The sequence below is a fragment of the Plectropomus leopardus genome, chromosome 17 (assembly GCF_008729295.1).
Source record: "Plectropomus leopardus isolate mb chromosome 17, YSFRI_Pleo_2.0, whole genome shotgun sequence".
Classification (NCBI taxonomy): domain Eukaryota; kingdom Metazoa; phylum Chordata; class Actinopteri; order Perciformes; family Serranidae; genus Plectropomus; species Plectropomus leopardus.
In genome coordinates, this window is record NC_056479.1 from 25,825,120 (window position 1) to 25,842,370 (window position 17,251).

General features: G+C 38.4%; 1 protein-coding gene across 1 annotated transcript; it reads left to right on the top strand.

The window, feature by feature from the left end:
• The first annotated feature begins 4,871 nt into the window (after positions 1 to 4,871).
• Positions 4,872 to 15,669, top strand: wipi2 (WD repeat domain, phosphoinositide interacting 2). Its single transcript, XM_042504197.1, has 12 exons — positions 4,872 to 5,100; positions 6,904 to 6,986; positions 7,683 to 7,852; positions 8,877 to 8,973; positions 9,518 to 9,615; positions 10,728 to 10,820; positions 10,951 to 11,021; positions 11,778 to 11,891; positions 12,849 to 13,013; positions 13,591 to 13,698; positions 13,803 to 13,900; positions 15,406 to 15,669. Exons 1-12 carry the CDS (start codon positions 5,027 to 5,029, stop codon positions 15,516 to 15,518), a joined length of 1,284 nt encoding a protein of 427 aa, XP_042360131.1. The 5' UTR covers positions 4,872 to 5,026; the 3' UTR covers positions 15,519 to 15,669.
• Positions 15,670 to 17,251: the final 1,582 nt, after the last annotated feature.

Here is a 17,251-nt window from a genome sequence, read left to right on the forward strand (position 1 = left end):
AACAAAACTACCTGAAAGTAGAAGTAAATATTATTGATTGTTTTTTAAGAGTAGGAGGATTATAAATATCGTCGTCGTCGTCCCCCCCCCTTTCCCCATGCAGGCTGATGATAACAGCAGCAAACAGAAACTGCAACAACACATAACTCTCTCTGCTCTCAGTTTACATGTGCAACTGTCTGCGCTGTGGGACATTTAAGTGTTGCTGGAATTTAAACTACATGAAAAATACCCCAAAAAAAGACCCAAAAGTGACAACAAAACCTGAATAAACCTTTAAAATCTGCGCACATTAGCTTAATTTCTTTCAAACACATGGTAAGAAGGCATAGAGCAACTTAATAAGAAATAAAAAGAAATTAGTGAAAAGTTACAACAAAATTACCAGCATTTAAATATCATTATTATTATTAGTAGTAGTAGTAGTAGTGGTAGTAGTATTGTTATTATTATTAGTAGTAGTAGTAGTAATTATTGTTGTTGTTGTTATTATAGGTATTATAATTTAAATTTAAATTTATTTTTAAATGAATAATAAATAATAATAAATTAAATAATTTTAAAAAATGAACATATATATATTTTTAAATTTTCTTCTCCCATCATCATCATCTCATAACCTCTCCGATTTAATTTGTGACTCCAACAGGCAACAGCTAACAGAGCTACGAGGTAAATGATTTAATGTGTAATCTGAATCTGATCAAGTCTCAAATAGACAACAAAAGACCAGCAGCAGACAAATGCTGTTAATTGTTTTTGTTATAACTAAAATGATCCGTCTTTGTAGCAGCGTTTTGTTCCAGCCCTGTAGTACATTTATCTCATCATAATTAAAAAGGGAAGCCTGTCATTCTTTCTCTCAATTTCATTTTGCAGATCCACCCATGTCTCCTTACACACACACACACACACACTCAAATTGCATGGAAAATTAAATATTATCCAACAATAACAGTGGCCAGCAGAGGCCCTTTGTGGCACTGTGCAGCAGCTGTGTGAGACAGAACAGATACATTATGCAAACACACACACACTCACACACAGACATTCAAACACGTTTCCACGCTTCAGAAACGTGTTACACATTCACCCCCGGCTGTGTTTACAGATAAGCTTCAAAATATCAGTGACAGGGTCCAGATGCGTATATTTGCTCGGCGTCTATGATATTCAAATTTGCCAGATAATATATTTTTGGCGCTTCACTAAGTAACATTTTCTGCTTTTACTATTGTATCATCATCATCACCGAATAAACTTTTCTCTGTGTACGCAGCTTTGCGCTCGGTGTCCCCAACCCTGGGCCCCCGTCTCTGTGTCCATCATGTTTATTTGGAAGCTATGGCTTGTGTAAACCAAAGGCCAGTACACAGTGTGTTGGAGCTCTGCCTGTGCTGACAGACCTCTGGAGGAGACGCAGACACTTGCCCCATGAAAACACTCAACTGGACCAAAGGACACAGCTGACACTGAATTATAACCTCACAAGAGCGAACAAAGAACTAAAAACGGAGTCACTGTGGTCATTTTACAAATGAAATTTTAAATAAATGCTCCTGTACTGCGCTTCAGTATATAAAAGAAGTAAAAAGTGGTCAAATAGTCCAATACTACACATTTATGTACTCTATAACATTCAGACTATTCACTACTTTTAGAATTTAAAGTGACAGTTCACCCCAATATCAGAAATACTAATAATATTTTTCCTCTTAGCCGTAGTGCAACTTATCAGTCTAGATTGTTTTGTCATTTGTCATAGAGTGTTGCAGATATCGGCCGTAGAGACGTCTGTTTTCTCTCCAGTATGGAGACTAGATGGCACTTGGCTTGTGGTGCTCAAAGTGCAAAAAAACTAAACTTAAAAAACTCAGCAGAAATGTCTCGTTCCAGAAATCATGACCCGCTTACTCAAGATAATTCACAGACCTTGTTGTGAGCAATTTCATGCAGGAACTATTTTCTTTTAACCGAACTGCACCCGCTAACTGTATCAATGAACGGACTGGTTTAACATTAATGCTGTAAAGGATAACACAGACATTCATTAAGAAAAAAGTGGATTAATCTTGGTGGGTTTTATTTCTCCTTAGTGCCGCTGAGTCTTTGTGGTTTTCTTGCTTTCTTTTCTTTATTTTTTAAATATTTGTGCCAATCGGCTTATAATGTCATCTGCAGCCTGTCTCTGGCTCTATGCTGGTATCCACTCAATGATTTGTGTAGCTCACAATCTCACCCTGACATGCTCAGACTTACACCTGAAACTGCAATGAAAGTAATGCATGCAGACAGAAACTGTGACTCACACCCCAAATTACGTGGTTGACACATCAGATCACAAACGTTTTTCCTTCTCGTCCCACGCCTCTGACTTTGCTGCCACCACAGTCATTATTGTAAATTTGTAAAGTGTTGATTCTTAACCAACGACTCATTGAAACGGGGCATTTTCGAAAATAATCCACAGCTAAAAGTAACAAAGGCTAAAATGATGAAGTTTAATGGAATTATCTGCCTTTATTTCACGTCCAAACCCGTCATATGCAACTTCAAGGCCAAAACATGCTCATACCTGAACATTTACATATATGGACATTTGGTTTGATTTTATACATATTGAAACTGTTGGTGCTAATATGTGGCAGAATTATTGTTTGGTTCAAATTATATATTTGTGTAAATATAGCCTACATGTGACATATATGATCTTTACATACAACATGTGTTAAAACAGTAGCCCACAGGCTCAATGCAGCCATGTGCAATTTTGACTTTTGTTTCTCAAAATACTACAAAATTGGAATTATTGTTATGTTATGATTTCCATTACTTAAGAATTATATTCTGTTATATACAGGTCAAGAAAAAAAAGGCAGATATGTCACATCACGGAGGCTAAACTTAAAAAATGAGAAAAATTCATATTGCCTACATTTTTAAATATGTTGCCTCTGCAGAATTTTTAATGCTTTCAATTTAATAGATTACAATAATTAAACTATTCAAAGGAAAATCTGCAAATCCTCAAATTTGAGAAGCTTAAAACATAAAATGTTTTAATGTTTTGCATGGAATATGATTTACATGATTATCAAAATAGTTACAGATTAATTTCTTAAGAAATTTACTTACTGACATTGTAGCTGCACTTGTTTATTTTCAGATGTTTTTAGACAAAAATAAAGATCTAAATTACTTAGTAACTTAAGTTATCAAATAACTGTAGTGCAGTTAAAAAAAGAAAATTTCTCTCTGAAGTATACTGGACTAGAGGTAGAAAGTGGCAATAGATTAACCCTTTAACCCTGGAGCAACATTACTTTTCATGTGCTGCTTTCAGATGCCTTTCAAAAGTATTTGAGCCCCAAACTGGTGTGATTTTTTTCCAAAAACGTGGGGGAAAAATTGCAAGAAATTAGTAGATTTAGTATGTTTGTTTGTTTTTTTTTAACCTAGGGAAATTTTCTAGAGAAAAAACACTTTAACACACACAACGCTAAATTATGTAATAAAAATTATGTTACAGAATTATTACACTTTTGTAGTTTGTCCCAGTCTAGTTTGCCTCATTTTTGTTTGCTTGTTTGTTTATTCATTAATTTTTTGTTTTTTAAACACATTTTCTGGGTTTTTTTGCACTTTTTTTGGTAATTTATTGTAATTTTTTGGGTCATTTCTTCTTGTGTTGATATGTCTTTGAAAGAAATCAAGCCATTTTGCTTAGGTTTCAAAGGGGTTTTAACACTGACAGAAAGTCAAAGTACCTCAAATTTATATACGGTTAAGTATTTTAGTAAATGCATTTAGTAACATTTAACCACTAACCTTTTTTAAATCTAATATTTATCTTCAGGGACAACTCTCATTGCAGCTGCTGTTTGCGCATATTGACGGTGGGGGGCGCTGTTACATCAAATCATGAATAGTCATTGTGCAGCAGAGCGTTTCCAGGAGACTGTTTGCTGCTGCTTCAGATACGTTTTGTTGTGCTGCGTTCAGGGCCTCTGCAACCTGTGAAAATTGGTTTGATTTCTTAGGAAAACAAGAAAATGACTTGAAAATTAGCTGTGAGGAGATTATTAGATATTATCAAGAAGAAAAAATGTCCAGAAGCTATATTTTTTTAAACTCTTATAATTATATATTTAAAAAATGTAAAATGTTACGGAAAAAAAATCTTATTTTTAACATTAGCGCTTTTTTGGGGTCACTTTTTTGATTTCTTTTTGTTGTTGTTTTTTTTTTTTTACTTTTTTTCCCCTTTTTTGCATAAGACTTATTCATTTCTTGATAATACTTGGGGCATTTCTTGTTAAGAAATCAAGCTAATTTGTTCGGGTTTTAAAGGGTTTAATTGTCATTTGTATTATATAGATAGATAGATAGATAGATAGATATGATAAACAACTAGGGAAAAATGTCCAGAAAACTAATTATATTTTTTATAATCAGATATTAGATTATTTTTAGTGTGTTCTTAAAGTTATTGTCTTGTTTGTCTTGCTTTATTTATTTATTGTACTTATTTTTAGTAATTTCTTTCTTGTTAAGTTGACTTCTATCCATGTTTTTGAAAGAAATCAAGCTAATTTGCTCGGATTTTAGGGTTTAATTATCATTTCCATTATATAGATAGATTGATAGATATGATCAAACAACTACGGAAAAATGTCCAGAAAACTAATAATATCATTTATATAGTTATAGTAGAAATCAAGCCCATTTGCGAAGGTTTGAAGGGTAAAAATAATTAAAGCCAAATTGCTCGGGGTTCAAATGATTTTAAAAAAATGTTCCCAAAATGTGCTGTCTCTTTAAAGGTACCGCACGCTGCGTGCTCTGAGCATGCGCAGTGAGAGGGAGCAACAGCCCCTCTGAAAAACAACAACAATCAGCTTCAGCGGGGCTCAGAAACAGAGATGGCTCCCTGAAGCTCAGCACTTCTGGCCCTGAACACAGTGCTAATCCCGGTCCAACTGCTGCTATTTCCACCGGAGCTTTATATGTCGATGGTGCCGAGCTCATGAACTTGGCCAGTCAGAGCGGGGATGCTGGCGGAAGCCAGCTCCTCTTCGCCAACTTCAACCAGGACAACACGTAAGACAGGGCCGGGACAGGGTCCGGGTCCGACGGCCTGTGCTGCTGTCAAGCTAGCCGACGTTAGCTAGCTCAGTGTGGACATGTCTGGGCACGTCACGGGGTGACAGGGCTTCACGTGAGACAGTCTGGACGTGGTTTCTCACGTTTTAAATGAGTAAATATACACAGTGGCGTTAGCCAGCTGAGTTAAGTGTCCGGGTGAAGCGAGGCTGCGTGCTGTTTCCCCCCGTCATTAGCATAGCTTTGGAGCTAACATGATGCTGAGGCTAACTTTAGCCACAATACACATGTAGGTTAGGTGTCATGTAACTGCATGGCAGGCTGAGGTGACGATTGTTATGATTGATATACGTAAATGTAGATGGTAAACATAGCTGAAGTCTGTTTTGTGTGTTTTATGACGCAAATGTTGAGTGGCTGTTATTTTTTAGGGCTGGCGCTGCAGTTTGGGGATGTTTTATAATGCTGAAACAGACACAAAGTGGATTACTGTGTTTTACAAAGACAGACTTAAATAAGACGTTTAGCTGTGTTTGTTGTTGAAGGGATAGTCCGATATATGTACTTGTAGCTGCTCTGGACCGTAGAGGCCTGGTTTTACTGTAAAGCTGCTCCAGCTGTGTGTGGTCACTGTCCCAATCTGACCAGTACACCCAGTGAACATGACACAGTATTTGTTATTGTAGATGTACAAGGAAACTGTTTGCTTACTCTCAGGTGTACACAAACTGGGAAAAAAAACATCAGATGAATGCTAAATTAAAACATTAAGACAAGATAAAAACAAGGTAAAAAAAAGCAAATGATGACAAGCTAAAACAGTGACAAATACCTCAAAACACAAAATATAATAATGGTGTTAATATGAAGTGTGTCTTACATATCAGTAAATAAATAGCATCAACTGGGACTGCTAGAATTAAACTGACTGATTTTTCCAGTGTCAAGCGTCAAAAGCAAAAAGCGTCTTACCAGAAAATGTTAAAGTCCCCTATTAAAATACTACTGGAGTAGTGAAGTGCATAAATTACCCAACTGAAATATTCTTGCCTCTCTTGAATGTATATTTAACATACATTGCACATATTAATTATTATATATTCTTATTTCTACTTATGTGTATCTCCTGTTGTACATTGTAGCATCATACACATATTTTATATTTCTAACTTAGCATACTAGTTTTATACATGGTATTAAAGCATAAAGCACATTGTTTTGTATTTTTTACACACTTTACATTCTCTGTTCATTACACATTTATATTTCACATATAGTGTCTATTAGTGTGAGCATTGTAGCATATTGCACTTTTTTCCATCTTACATACTGCGTACTTGTACTTTATTTCTACTTCTATAATGCAATGTGCTTTACATCAGAGCGACTGCCCCCCGGGGGCTTAATTAAGTATTTTCTGATTCAAAAGTCTTCAAGTATAATTATATTTACTGCACTAAATTACCAAGTTATTTTTATGATATTTAGTCCACTTAAGTATTGAAGTAGTAAAAAAAAAAAAAAAAAAAACAAGTTTCCGAGGGGAAATGTAGTGGAGTAAAAATATACATTTTGTTTAGGAAATGTGGTGAGGTAAAAGTTGAAGTTGACAGAAATATACAAATGTATGTAAGTACAAATACTCCCCCAAAATACTATTATCTCTTAATTACATTACACCACTGGTGAAATGAGTCTTTGAGCCTTGAGTCTGTCTACATCTGATGTGTTTATATAATGTAATTGCTGATGCGGTGATTGTTTAATGCTGCTTTTGTGTCTGTCTGTTATTTTTCGAAGGTCCTTAGCTGTTGGCACCAAATCAGGATACAAGTTTTTCTCCCTGTCCTCTGTGGACAAATTGGAGCAGATATATGAATGTAGTAAGTATTGTGTTAGCTCTGTTCTTATTTTCAAATGTCTTCTCTGTCTTGTCAGTCTCTTTAATAAGGGAACAGACTGAGTGCAGAAACCTTGTTCATGTTCAGTTGGTTTAAAAACAGCATTGCTATTTTTTTATATTTTTGCGCAGCCATATTTTTGTGAGTCATTGTGTTTAATGCATGCTGTCTAGACTCAATCACTGCACCATAAGAGCATTTAAAATATTAATAAAGTTTGTCAGCACTTTTCCACACACTCTAATACAATAAGATCACTCCTCATGATTGGATTTATATAATTTATGATATGATCTCTGCACAGTCTTATTATACATGCAAGTTCTCATGTTTGATGAGTTCACGTTTACCTCTCGATAATCCTGTTCAGATTGCAGATTCAGTGAAAAGCAGCTAGTAGGAAATGAGTGTTTTGGGCCAGTAAGTGCTCTAATCTATAATTCATATACCCAGCTTTTGCTGTATACGTTTCCTGAACATAAATAGGTTGCTTAAAATTTTGCAGGTGCGTTCAGGAACAGTGAAACCTCTGTGAATCAGCTTACTGTTAAAATGTGGTTATTATATCATGTTTTTATTTTGACCATTTCACTCCTAAAATGTTCCAGTCACAGTGAGGCAGCTTATAAAACACGACAGGAGTGAAAGGTTGTGAAATGATGGTTTGCGTGTCTGCAGCGGACACGGAAGATGTGTGCATCGTGGAGCGCCTGTTCTCCAGCAGCCTGGTGGCCATCGTCAGCCTGAAGGCCCCCAGGAAGCTCAAAGTCTGTCATTTCAAGAAGGGAACCGAAATCTGCAACTACTCCTATTCCAACACCATACTGGCTGTCAAGCTCAACAGACAGGTAGGAAGACGAGAGTAAAGACATACCTGTCTGTCAGGTGTTTTGTTTCATGCATTTTCTCTTGAAATAGTCACAAATTCAACAACTGAAGACATATTTATCTTGTGTAAAAGTCATAGTAGCTACAGCTGGGTGTCGTCCAAAAAAGTTTGATACCAGTACTTATACCTTTACTTTGATACCTAAATAACATTTAAATATGTTGCACATAGAATATTGCATAGCAATTTCTTTTTTGTATAAAATGGAAGCATTTTATTTTTCAATATCTGATGGAGAAGGGGTGGGATTAAATAAGTTTTTACTCCCTCCCACTCCTTTTCGGATATGTTTGTATTTTTATGTATTACTATATTATATCCTGATTGTTTTTCATTCTATTTTTTTTAACATATATATAATAAATAAAGATCAAATCAAATTCAAATCAAATAATGCTTCCTGAAAGATACGTTTTTTTCAATATCAATTTGTAAAATCCATTTAAACAAAAAGGGAAATCACATTACACAACATAACACCAATCTTTTCTGCAATTTTCTCTTTTTTTCACATATTGCATTGTGTGCTATTGGCATTGAGCCTGATAAAATCGAGCCACACTTTTGTTCTCCTCTTAGTCGTTTGTTATGCAACACACTCTGTAGTCAAGCCTCTCAAAATACAACAACACCAACACGTAACATAGCGTTTTTCATGTATTTCATGGGCGTAGCAGCGTTTTTCATGTATACATCTACGACAGCCAATCACCAGCATTATTAGATATTGATACAAGCATGCTGCGTGCTTATTGACTCACTGATGCTGATAAGATTTACAACTAAAGTATTGAAATTTGGGATTGAATGATAAGGCATTTTTTTGTATTTGATAGTATCTGAGCAATTGGGTCAGTACTTTTAAGAAGCAGAGTTTGGTACCCAGCACTTTGCTGTAGTTAGTTTATATATTAGTACACCAAAATATCCTGATACTGTTTACTTCAGACAGTGATGACAGATGTTTTGTGGTTCCTCTGCAGAGGCTGATCGTGTGTCTGGAGGAGTCACTTTACATTCACAACATCCGAGACATGAAAGTGCTGCACACTATCAGAGAAACTCCCCCCAACCCTTCAGGTGAGTCTAAAGAATGATGAGCAATATAGTGTGTGTGTGTGTGTGTGTGTGTGTGTGTGTGTGTGTGTGTAGTGTTGTTTAGTAGTATGTGGTATATGGTAGTAAAATACTCAAAGGGGGAGATAAACATAAGAAATGCTTTGGAATAGGTTGTTTTCCTTTTTTCAAAATACTATGCAATCAAATTGAAACCATGGACGTGACTTTCCTCTGGTTTTTGGTGCTTTTGGTTTCGCTTTCATTTCTATGAGTTTATTTTTGTTTCACAATTGACTTCATTTTGTTTGCTGTTGCCCTGAAGGCTGAAAACTGTCACTGCGGTCTGAGTTACTTCTAAGATGTTTGTCTGTTTAATACACCCACTGAACAAACACCCACTCTCACTGTCAGGACTATTTTAACCAGTGAGACGATTGTAGTCTCACTCTGTACTTGAGTCATTCTTTCACTCTCGCTTACAGTCAGATGAACGTGGTTCTGTTGGAATCTGATTCATCCTTCCTGCTTTCTTAATGAGTTTGCATTTGTGCTCATATTTCTCCAGGATTGTGCGCCTTGTCCATCAGCAATGATAACTGTTATCTGGCCTACCCAGGCAGCGCTACGATAGGAGAAGTTCAAGTGTTTGACACAGTCAACCTGGTAGGTGAACACCAGCTCAGTGAAGCTCCCTGCACCTCTCTGTCTTTCTCTAAAAGGCTCTGACATACCGAGCCGACTGTCTGTTGCAGGTCAGTGTCAGGACATCAGTGAGAGTCGCTCGCTCTAGTTTTTGCAGTGTGTCCTGCACTGTTGGCAGTAATCGGTCCTTGTCAACTTTTTTTTTTTTGGACGTTTCGGCATGTTGAACTTGCATCTTAGACAGCGGAGTCCGTTGGTGAATAAAATCGCTCGGATTGGTAGTTCAGCCCATCACACAAGAAGAGAAATGGAAGTTATGCAAACAAACAATTAAAGTCGTGGGGGTGTGAGATCAAAACAGACTTGTTCTTTTTATTTGAGATTATTTTTTATCGATTGAGGTCTTTAACAAAAACAGTTTGTAATTGTTTGTGTTATTGTCAGCAAACGCACGACAAATATCCTTTGTTCTTTTAACACGGGGTTCTGTACTAACTGGCTAACTATTGCTAGTTTCCTATTTTGAATTGCAAATGCAAACGACTGCCATCTGCAGGTACTAAGAGTTATTGTTATGTAGAGAAATTTTCTCTCAGGATATACGTTAGTAGGAGGAACTTTTTGGCCGCGACACAAGCAATGTAAAGTGATGCAACAGACAGTCTTCATCACTACTAGTTCACTGATGTCGGTTTGGTGTGTCTGGGCCTTAAAACATGACCACAATATAAAATGTTTGGATATAAATACTTAAGAAAAAACTAGTAGCAAGCTCCACAATGATTTGGAGACCCAAAAAGGGCAAGAAAAGGATCCATCCTTTAATAAAGCCCTTATAATTAATCTTCCAGCCTTTCCTCCTCAGCTCATATTTCCTTGCATGTATACAATAACCGGTCATGTAACACAGTCAGTTGTTGCTTGTATAACTGATGTGCTGTTTATTTCGTAATGTTTAGTGCGTGTGACTGTAGGAAGAGACCGAAGCTTAAATGGAATATAAATTGCCCTTTGAGGCTCCGTCCTCCCTCTTCTGACAGCCAGTGTTTCCTGTCATCAGTCACAGCTGATACTCGCTTGTTTTGTCTTTTCTGAAGTAGCTCGTCTCTAACTCGCGTCCCTGTGTTTTCCAGCGAGCGGCTAATATGATTCCAGCCCACGACAGCCCATTAGCGGCTCTGGCTTTCGATGCCAGTGGAACCAAACTGGCCACAGCCTCAGAGAAGGTAACTTAGTCGATGTTTATGCGGCTTATTTGTGTGTATTTCTTGTTTTCCGCCTGAACAAATACACATCACTGTGGTCGCTTCTCCTCAAAGTGTTGTCATCCTCTGCGTCTCTTTCACTTCCGCCCAGGGAACAGTGATCCGTGTCTTCTCAATCCCAGAGGGACAGAAGCTCTTTGAGTTTCGACGGGGAGTCAAAAGGTAGATGATTTAATGATTGATGGTCTCAGGGTTCCCGCGGATCCATAAAAAGTCTTAAAAGGCATTAAATTCATTCTATAAATAAGGCTTAGATCACAATTTTAAAAGACTTAAAAAAGCTAAGACGTGAAAAAGGATATTATTAATCTTTTTTTTAAGACATTGCAGTGTAAAATAAATAAAAATAATTCTTATTATTGATTATTTAAAAAAAAAAAAGAAAGAAATTCACCGTATTTAACGTCATACAGCGGAGGACAGAGGAACCAACAAAACAACACGTGTACATTTACCACATCCCATAAAATGAAATATAAACAACCTTTTTTAAGGCAAACCAAATGAATGTTTTTTTGACCACAGAATATGGTTTTTGTTTTTCACGTGTTCAACTTGGGGAAGTTAAAAAAAATCACCATTTGAAGTCGATCACCTAACTTTTAACTTGCCAAAAAAAAGAAAAAAAGTCATGTTTTATATTGTAATTAACATTTGGACGGAGTTGTCCATAACCCTTTATTATCTCGGTTCATGTTTTTCTTTATTCAGTTGTAGTTTTTGTAAAATTGGTGTTTAATGTCATTTCGATTGGCATTAAAAAAGTCTTAAATTTAACTTTCTTTAAACTGTAGGAACCGTGGGTGGACAAACATTCAGAAATTAAAGCTGTTTTACTGTGCTGGACGAGCACAGTTTTGTATCTGTGTTTGTGTTTGTATGTTCTGTAGATTTGTGTTCACGTGTGTTTCCTCTCAGGTGTGTGAGCATCTGCTCGCTGGCGTTCAGCATGGAAGGCCTGTACCTGTCGGCCTCCAGCAACACAGAAACGGTCCATATCTTCAAATTAGAGACGCAGAAGGAGAAGTATGTGTGAGTATCTTTCTGTTTCCCGTCTACGTGGTCAGGTTTTTAAGGAGCTTCTGAGATTTCCTGCCTGGGCACCAGACAAATCTTCAATTTCATGTTTTATTTGGTCTGGCAAAAGCGTCTGATCCCCCTCTGCTTTGGACAAATTGCAAGTTCATTGAGATCTGATGGGCCAGTCACAGCTGTTTATCTAATGTGGGGTGTGTTTGAGACGAAGACCGTGAAGAGAGGAGCTACGTGAAGGCATTTTCAAAAACAACTGAGGTGGCTGCAGCTGATGTGCAATTTTCTGTAAAAGCGTTTCTGTGATGCTATATTTTTGCTGAAACTACACTTGAAGCTTTTATTAAAGAAAGGAAGACGTGGGGCGCTTAGTAGCTCAGTTGGTAGAGCGGGTGCCCCATGTACAGGGGCTACATCCTCGCCACAGCAGCCATGGGTTCGATTCTGACCTCGGCCCTTTTGCTTTATGTCATTCCCGCTTTGTCCTCCTTTAACACTTAAGCTGTCCTGTCAAATAAAGGCAAAAATCCCAAAGCAGAATCTTTAAAGAACAAAAAAGAAAGACGTGTCCGCTCCCCTTTTGTGACCTCGTAACTTTGTGCGCCTGACTTCCCTCATCTGAAACACAAGCTCACAAATTCAGTTTAAACGCACTTTATTATACCGACTCATAAAATACCAGCTCATCTCTGCACGCTGTAGTCTGCTTAAATTTTTGGACCTGCTTTTCACCAAGTCTTGCCATAACATGCATTGATTAGCTGGTACCACTGTGGTGCTATTGGTCATCTACACCAGGCGAACGTGGTCACTGGTCGCTCAGCGATACGTCACATGTTAAAAACCCTTCGATAACGCCCCTCGGGAATCATAAATGAACTGCGAGCCTTCAGAATAATTTGAATTTGAAATCTGGCTGTGTGGTGTGTGTGTGGTGTGTGTGTGGTGTGTGTGTAGGCCAGCGGAGGAGCCCACCACATGGGGAGGGTACCTGGGCAAGGTCCTGATGGCGTCCACCACCTATCTGCCTTCTCAGGTTACAGAGATGTTCACCCAGGGGCGAGCCTTCGCCACCGTACGTCTGCCCTTCTGCGGACATAAGAACATCTGCGCCTTAGCTGTGTGAGTATACATATACACACACATATACACACGCATACTCACATCTATGTAAATGCAAAACACACATATTCAAGTCCTTGATTCGCCCGTCTGTACGTACTCTGTTATTAAAAATATGAACGTCATCGTCACATGTTGTTCATGTTATGATCATAATTTGTTCCAGGACGCCCCTGAGACGACATATCCGTCAAATCAATCATCTGTGATGTGTTAAATTCAGTTGATGATGTTTACTGATGCAGTCCTGCTGATGCTGCTCATACTAATCACCAGTTTTGCTGCTTCTACGAAATATTAATAGCTGAACCTCCTGTGGCTCTGGATTTAATCTGAGAAGATGTTTCTCAACAACACAGTTGCTCATTTTAATGAAGGAGTCTTAATGGCTGTTGAATCAGTCTGTAACTTAGTCCTTTGAGGAGGAAGTGCTTCAGATCATTACTTCAGCTGAACACAGCTGTGATCCAAACAGGAACATACGAGCCGTCGTAGCTAAATTTGGTTTTCAGTAAATCAGTCACTTTATAAAAATATGAGCTCTTAGTGAATCTTTGTTTTTATCGTTTGACATCAGGATTCAGAAGATCCCCAGGTTGTTGGTGGCAGCAGCTGACGGTTACCTGTATCTGTACAACCTGGATCCACAAGAGGGAGGGGAGTGCACGCTAATGAAGCAGCACAGGTAACACACACACACATACACACACGCAGTGATAATACATACACTTAAATATGAAGTTTTACACAACCAGCAGCCTGAGGTTTGAGAGTTTCTGTTCTCCTCAGGTTAGACGGCAGTGCTGAGCCAGCCAATGAGATCCTTGAGCAGGGGACACATGACCGCCCACTTGTGGCCCAAACCTACAGTGCTGCTGTCACTAAAGGTATGACTTGTATGGTATGACTAACACTTCTATTTTTTTTACTATACTATTTTTACTCTAATTTTCCATGAAGTTTTGTGGAGAGGACTCTGTCACTTGGTGCTTGTAAGGAAGTAGTCGTGTTGAGTTTATAATATTTCCAGAGGAATTAGAGTTATATAAGTCAATATTAATTCGCTGTGCTTTTTCATTGGAAAATGTCTTCTTCTGTTTTCATTACTTCTGTTCCATATTTTGAATTCAATGCTTTCCTTTAGAAAAATGTACCATGTTATTTAGGGCACGTGCAGTGTTTCTTTAGCACCATGTTGAAATAGAAGTAAAGTGATAAGTTTCTTATAAAATTTGCATATTTATGGACGCCTGGTGGCTGAGTTGGTAGAGCGCGCGCCTCATATTCAGAGGCTATGTGTCCTTGACGCAGCAGCTCTGGGTTTGAGTCCAACTGGCCCTTTGCTGCATGACGTCTCCACTCTCTCATCCCCATTTCCTGTCATCTCTCCAGCTGTCCTATCAAAAAAAAAGCCCTAATAATACCATTAAAAAATGTATCAACCAGCACAATTCAGTGCATTTGTTCTTTTTCTCAGCCTCATTGTAACAAAAAGGGCCTAAATATTGCCTTGTTTTTTTTCTTTTCTTTTTTAAATTTTTTTACTATAGTAAGAGCCTGTTTACACCTGTAAATAAAATGCATCTTGGGTGATCCGATCACAAGTGGGCAGCACTAAATACAGACGAAAACAACCACCAAGACGCATTGTGATCCGATTTCTCAAACCACCTGCCAAAGTGGTCTGGGACGCATTTGACCACATATCTTTTGTAATGTAAACACTAAAGGACTATGTCGTCAGTGCATGATGTGGTGTTTTTTTTGGTGACAGTGCACCAATGCTCTGCCATAACTTTGTGCTATGGAACAGACAATGTTGAATTCTGCCGTCCGTGATATCTTCAGCTTTACCGACACAACCACTAACGTGACTGTCCAAAGTGTGAACTCGTAACTGTGTGCGCGGCCCTTTTATTTCTAGCCTAAACGGGCAGTAACGAAATCTGAGCACCTGGTCGGGTTTAGATGTTTGATAGACAGCTGTGAATGGTGATGTGTCTCAGCTGTTCACTTGTGTTCAGGTTACTGAAATGCATGTTTACACCACGTGTAAACAGGCTCTAAATTACTGCTGACTGCCCGTCGTGTGCTGCTGGTGTAGTCCTGTTATGGTGCTCACAGCAAATGGAACTGCTGCACTGAACAAAACAAGAAATAGAGTTTAATCTCTTTTCTGTCAACAAAAATAAAGACAGGTTTTCGTCCTGTTTTTATTTTTTAACCTACATTTTAGTCTTTTTTGTCAGCAATATTACAAAGAGGTTTGGTGTTATTTAACGGTGCTGTCTCGTCACTGTGTCGTCTCAGCCATGGAGAAAAGGTTGTTGACGAACATATTTACTCTGGGTTGTTAACTGATATTAAGTACCTTTGACCTCCCGTCTCCTAGGTTACTGCGAAGAGCAGGGCGCCGTAGGAGGAGCTGGGCTAGAAGATGACCTCAACGACTTGCGCTTAGAGGAGGAGAACGAGCAACCGCCGCTCATCCTTGAAACTGACTGACTTAACGGACGGCTGTACCCACCAATCAGAGGGCTCCTCTGGTGCTGCTATGAACACGTGACACAAGGGGGGCACGGGCAGGATCAAAGAACGGGAGCGTTTTTAAACGCTCAAAGTGTTGAAGAACCTGTCTATCTGTGCGTTTGTCTGTTCACATACATGTCGACCTTTTTCTCTCCTCCTCCCTCCCTCCTCTCCGCGCTCCCTTTTCCCTCAGTTTCGCCTGTGCAGGCCAAACTGACGCTTTGCATGTACATGTGCCAACTGCTAAAAAAAACATGCTCCAATGTGAAAATCTGTGAGTGTGTGTGGTGGACGTTTGAGCAAAATAAAAGAAAAAAAATGTAGCTGTGTCTCCACTCGAGACACACAGACGCAAGCACTGTGTAAAATGAAAGTGATTGTGTAAGTGCCTCTCTGCCCCAGTGTCTCGGTTTCTTCTGTTTGAGAGGGACGATCTCTGCATTGGCTCAATAAAAATCTATTTTCAGTTGTCGGATCTTAATCGAGGATGTGTGTGCTGTCTTTTCTGACTCGTGTACAGTCACACACTGTCCTGAGAGGAGTGTGGCTCCAGTTTACCCTCCAAAGATTGATTTAGAAGCCTTTGGCATGAGGCAGAGGTGTTTGCAATTAAGAGTGTGTGTTTGTGCGCTTGTTGTGAGGCCTGTGTGTGTGTGCTGGGCATGTACATTAGCAAAACACTGAATAATTAGCCTCCACTTGCCTCCCCCCTCTTCTCACTTTTACCTCATCCAAACAAGCAGAGGCGCAGTGGCCCTCCCCCCCCTCCCCCCTCCTCAGGCCTGCAGTCATTGGTTGTTTTTAAACTCTGATATTAATGATCTTTTTTAAATCTACATAATCGATCATAACCAATGATGTTTCATGCGTAAGAAAACATGCATGGTGTTGTTGACGTGGTACTTTTGTCCATACATCGAAGACGTTTGGGCGGTGAGGGTCAGTTAAGAAAGGCAGGAGCTCCTCCTCACCTTACTGTATCTTTACTTTGTACATTACTAGATGTGGCAAGATATCATATTGTCAGGTTATGACCGTGGCGTGAAGATTTCACACTCTCTGGGACAGTGTGTCTGGCCGTCAAATGAACTGTGGATTATAATTTGATTGATCTGGAGCTCATCAGCTGGGCCAGGATGCTGCATGATTCCCCCATTAATCCCATGGTGTCTGAGGCCGCTAAACGAGGATTAGCCACGGGATTGTCGAGCATTTTCTAATGATTTTGTACAAAATGTGAAACGTTCATCTGAAACTAAAAGAAAATAAATTCCATGTTGATGTATGAGATAGGTGCCTTTTGTTCCTGTTACACTATGGTGGTAACTTGCTTTTTTTGTATCCTTTTAATCAGAATCAGAAATAATTTTTTGATTTTTCGGGGGGACATTGTGGTTTGCTACAGTCGCTCTGATGCCAAGCATAGAGAATTATAGAGAGTAGAAACGAGAACCAGCGAAGTATGTAAAAATATAAAATATGAATCCAGTAGTAATGTAAACAATTAACACTAGTATGCAAATATTTTTTAAAAATATCTATAAATATGTATGTGCTGAGTGTGTAAATTGTTTAAAAGTATAACATAAAATAGAAATCCTGTAGTAATAAAAACAATCAGCACTAGTATGAGTATTTGAAATATAATTATGTATAATGCCTGTACATTTGTAAGCAGTCTCTTATGGTCATTTTCTTGTGTGTTTTTT

Excerpts from the sequence above, each read along its gene's own strand:
- wipi2 (XM_042504197.1), top strand. The coding sequence starts at position 5,027 with ATGAACTTGGCCAGTCAGAGCGGGGATGCTGGCGGAAGCCAGCTCCTC. Across the intron at positions 8,974-9,517 it reads AACTCCCCCCAACCCTTCAG|GATTGTGCGCCTTGTCCATC; the intron begins GTGAGTCTAAAG and ends ATATTTCTCCAG. Across the intron at positions 13,699-13,802 it reads ACGCTAATGAAGCAGCACAG|GTTAGACGGCAGTGCTGAGC; the intron begins GTAACACACACA and ends TGTTCTCCTCAG.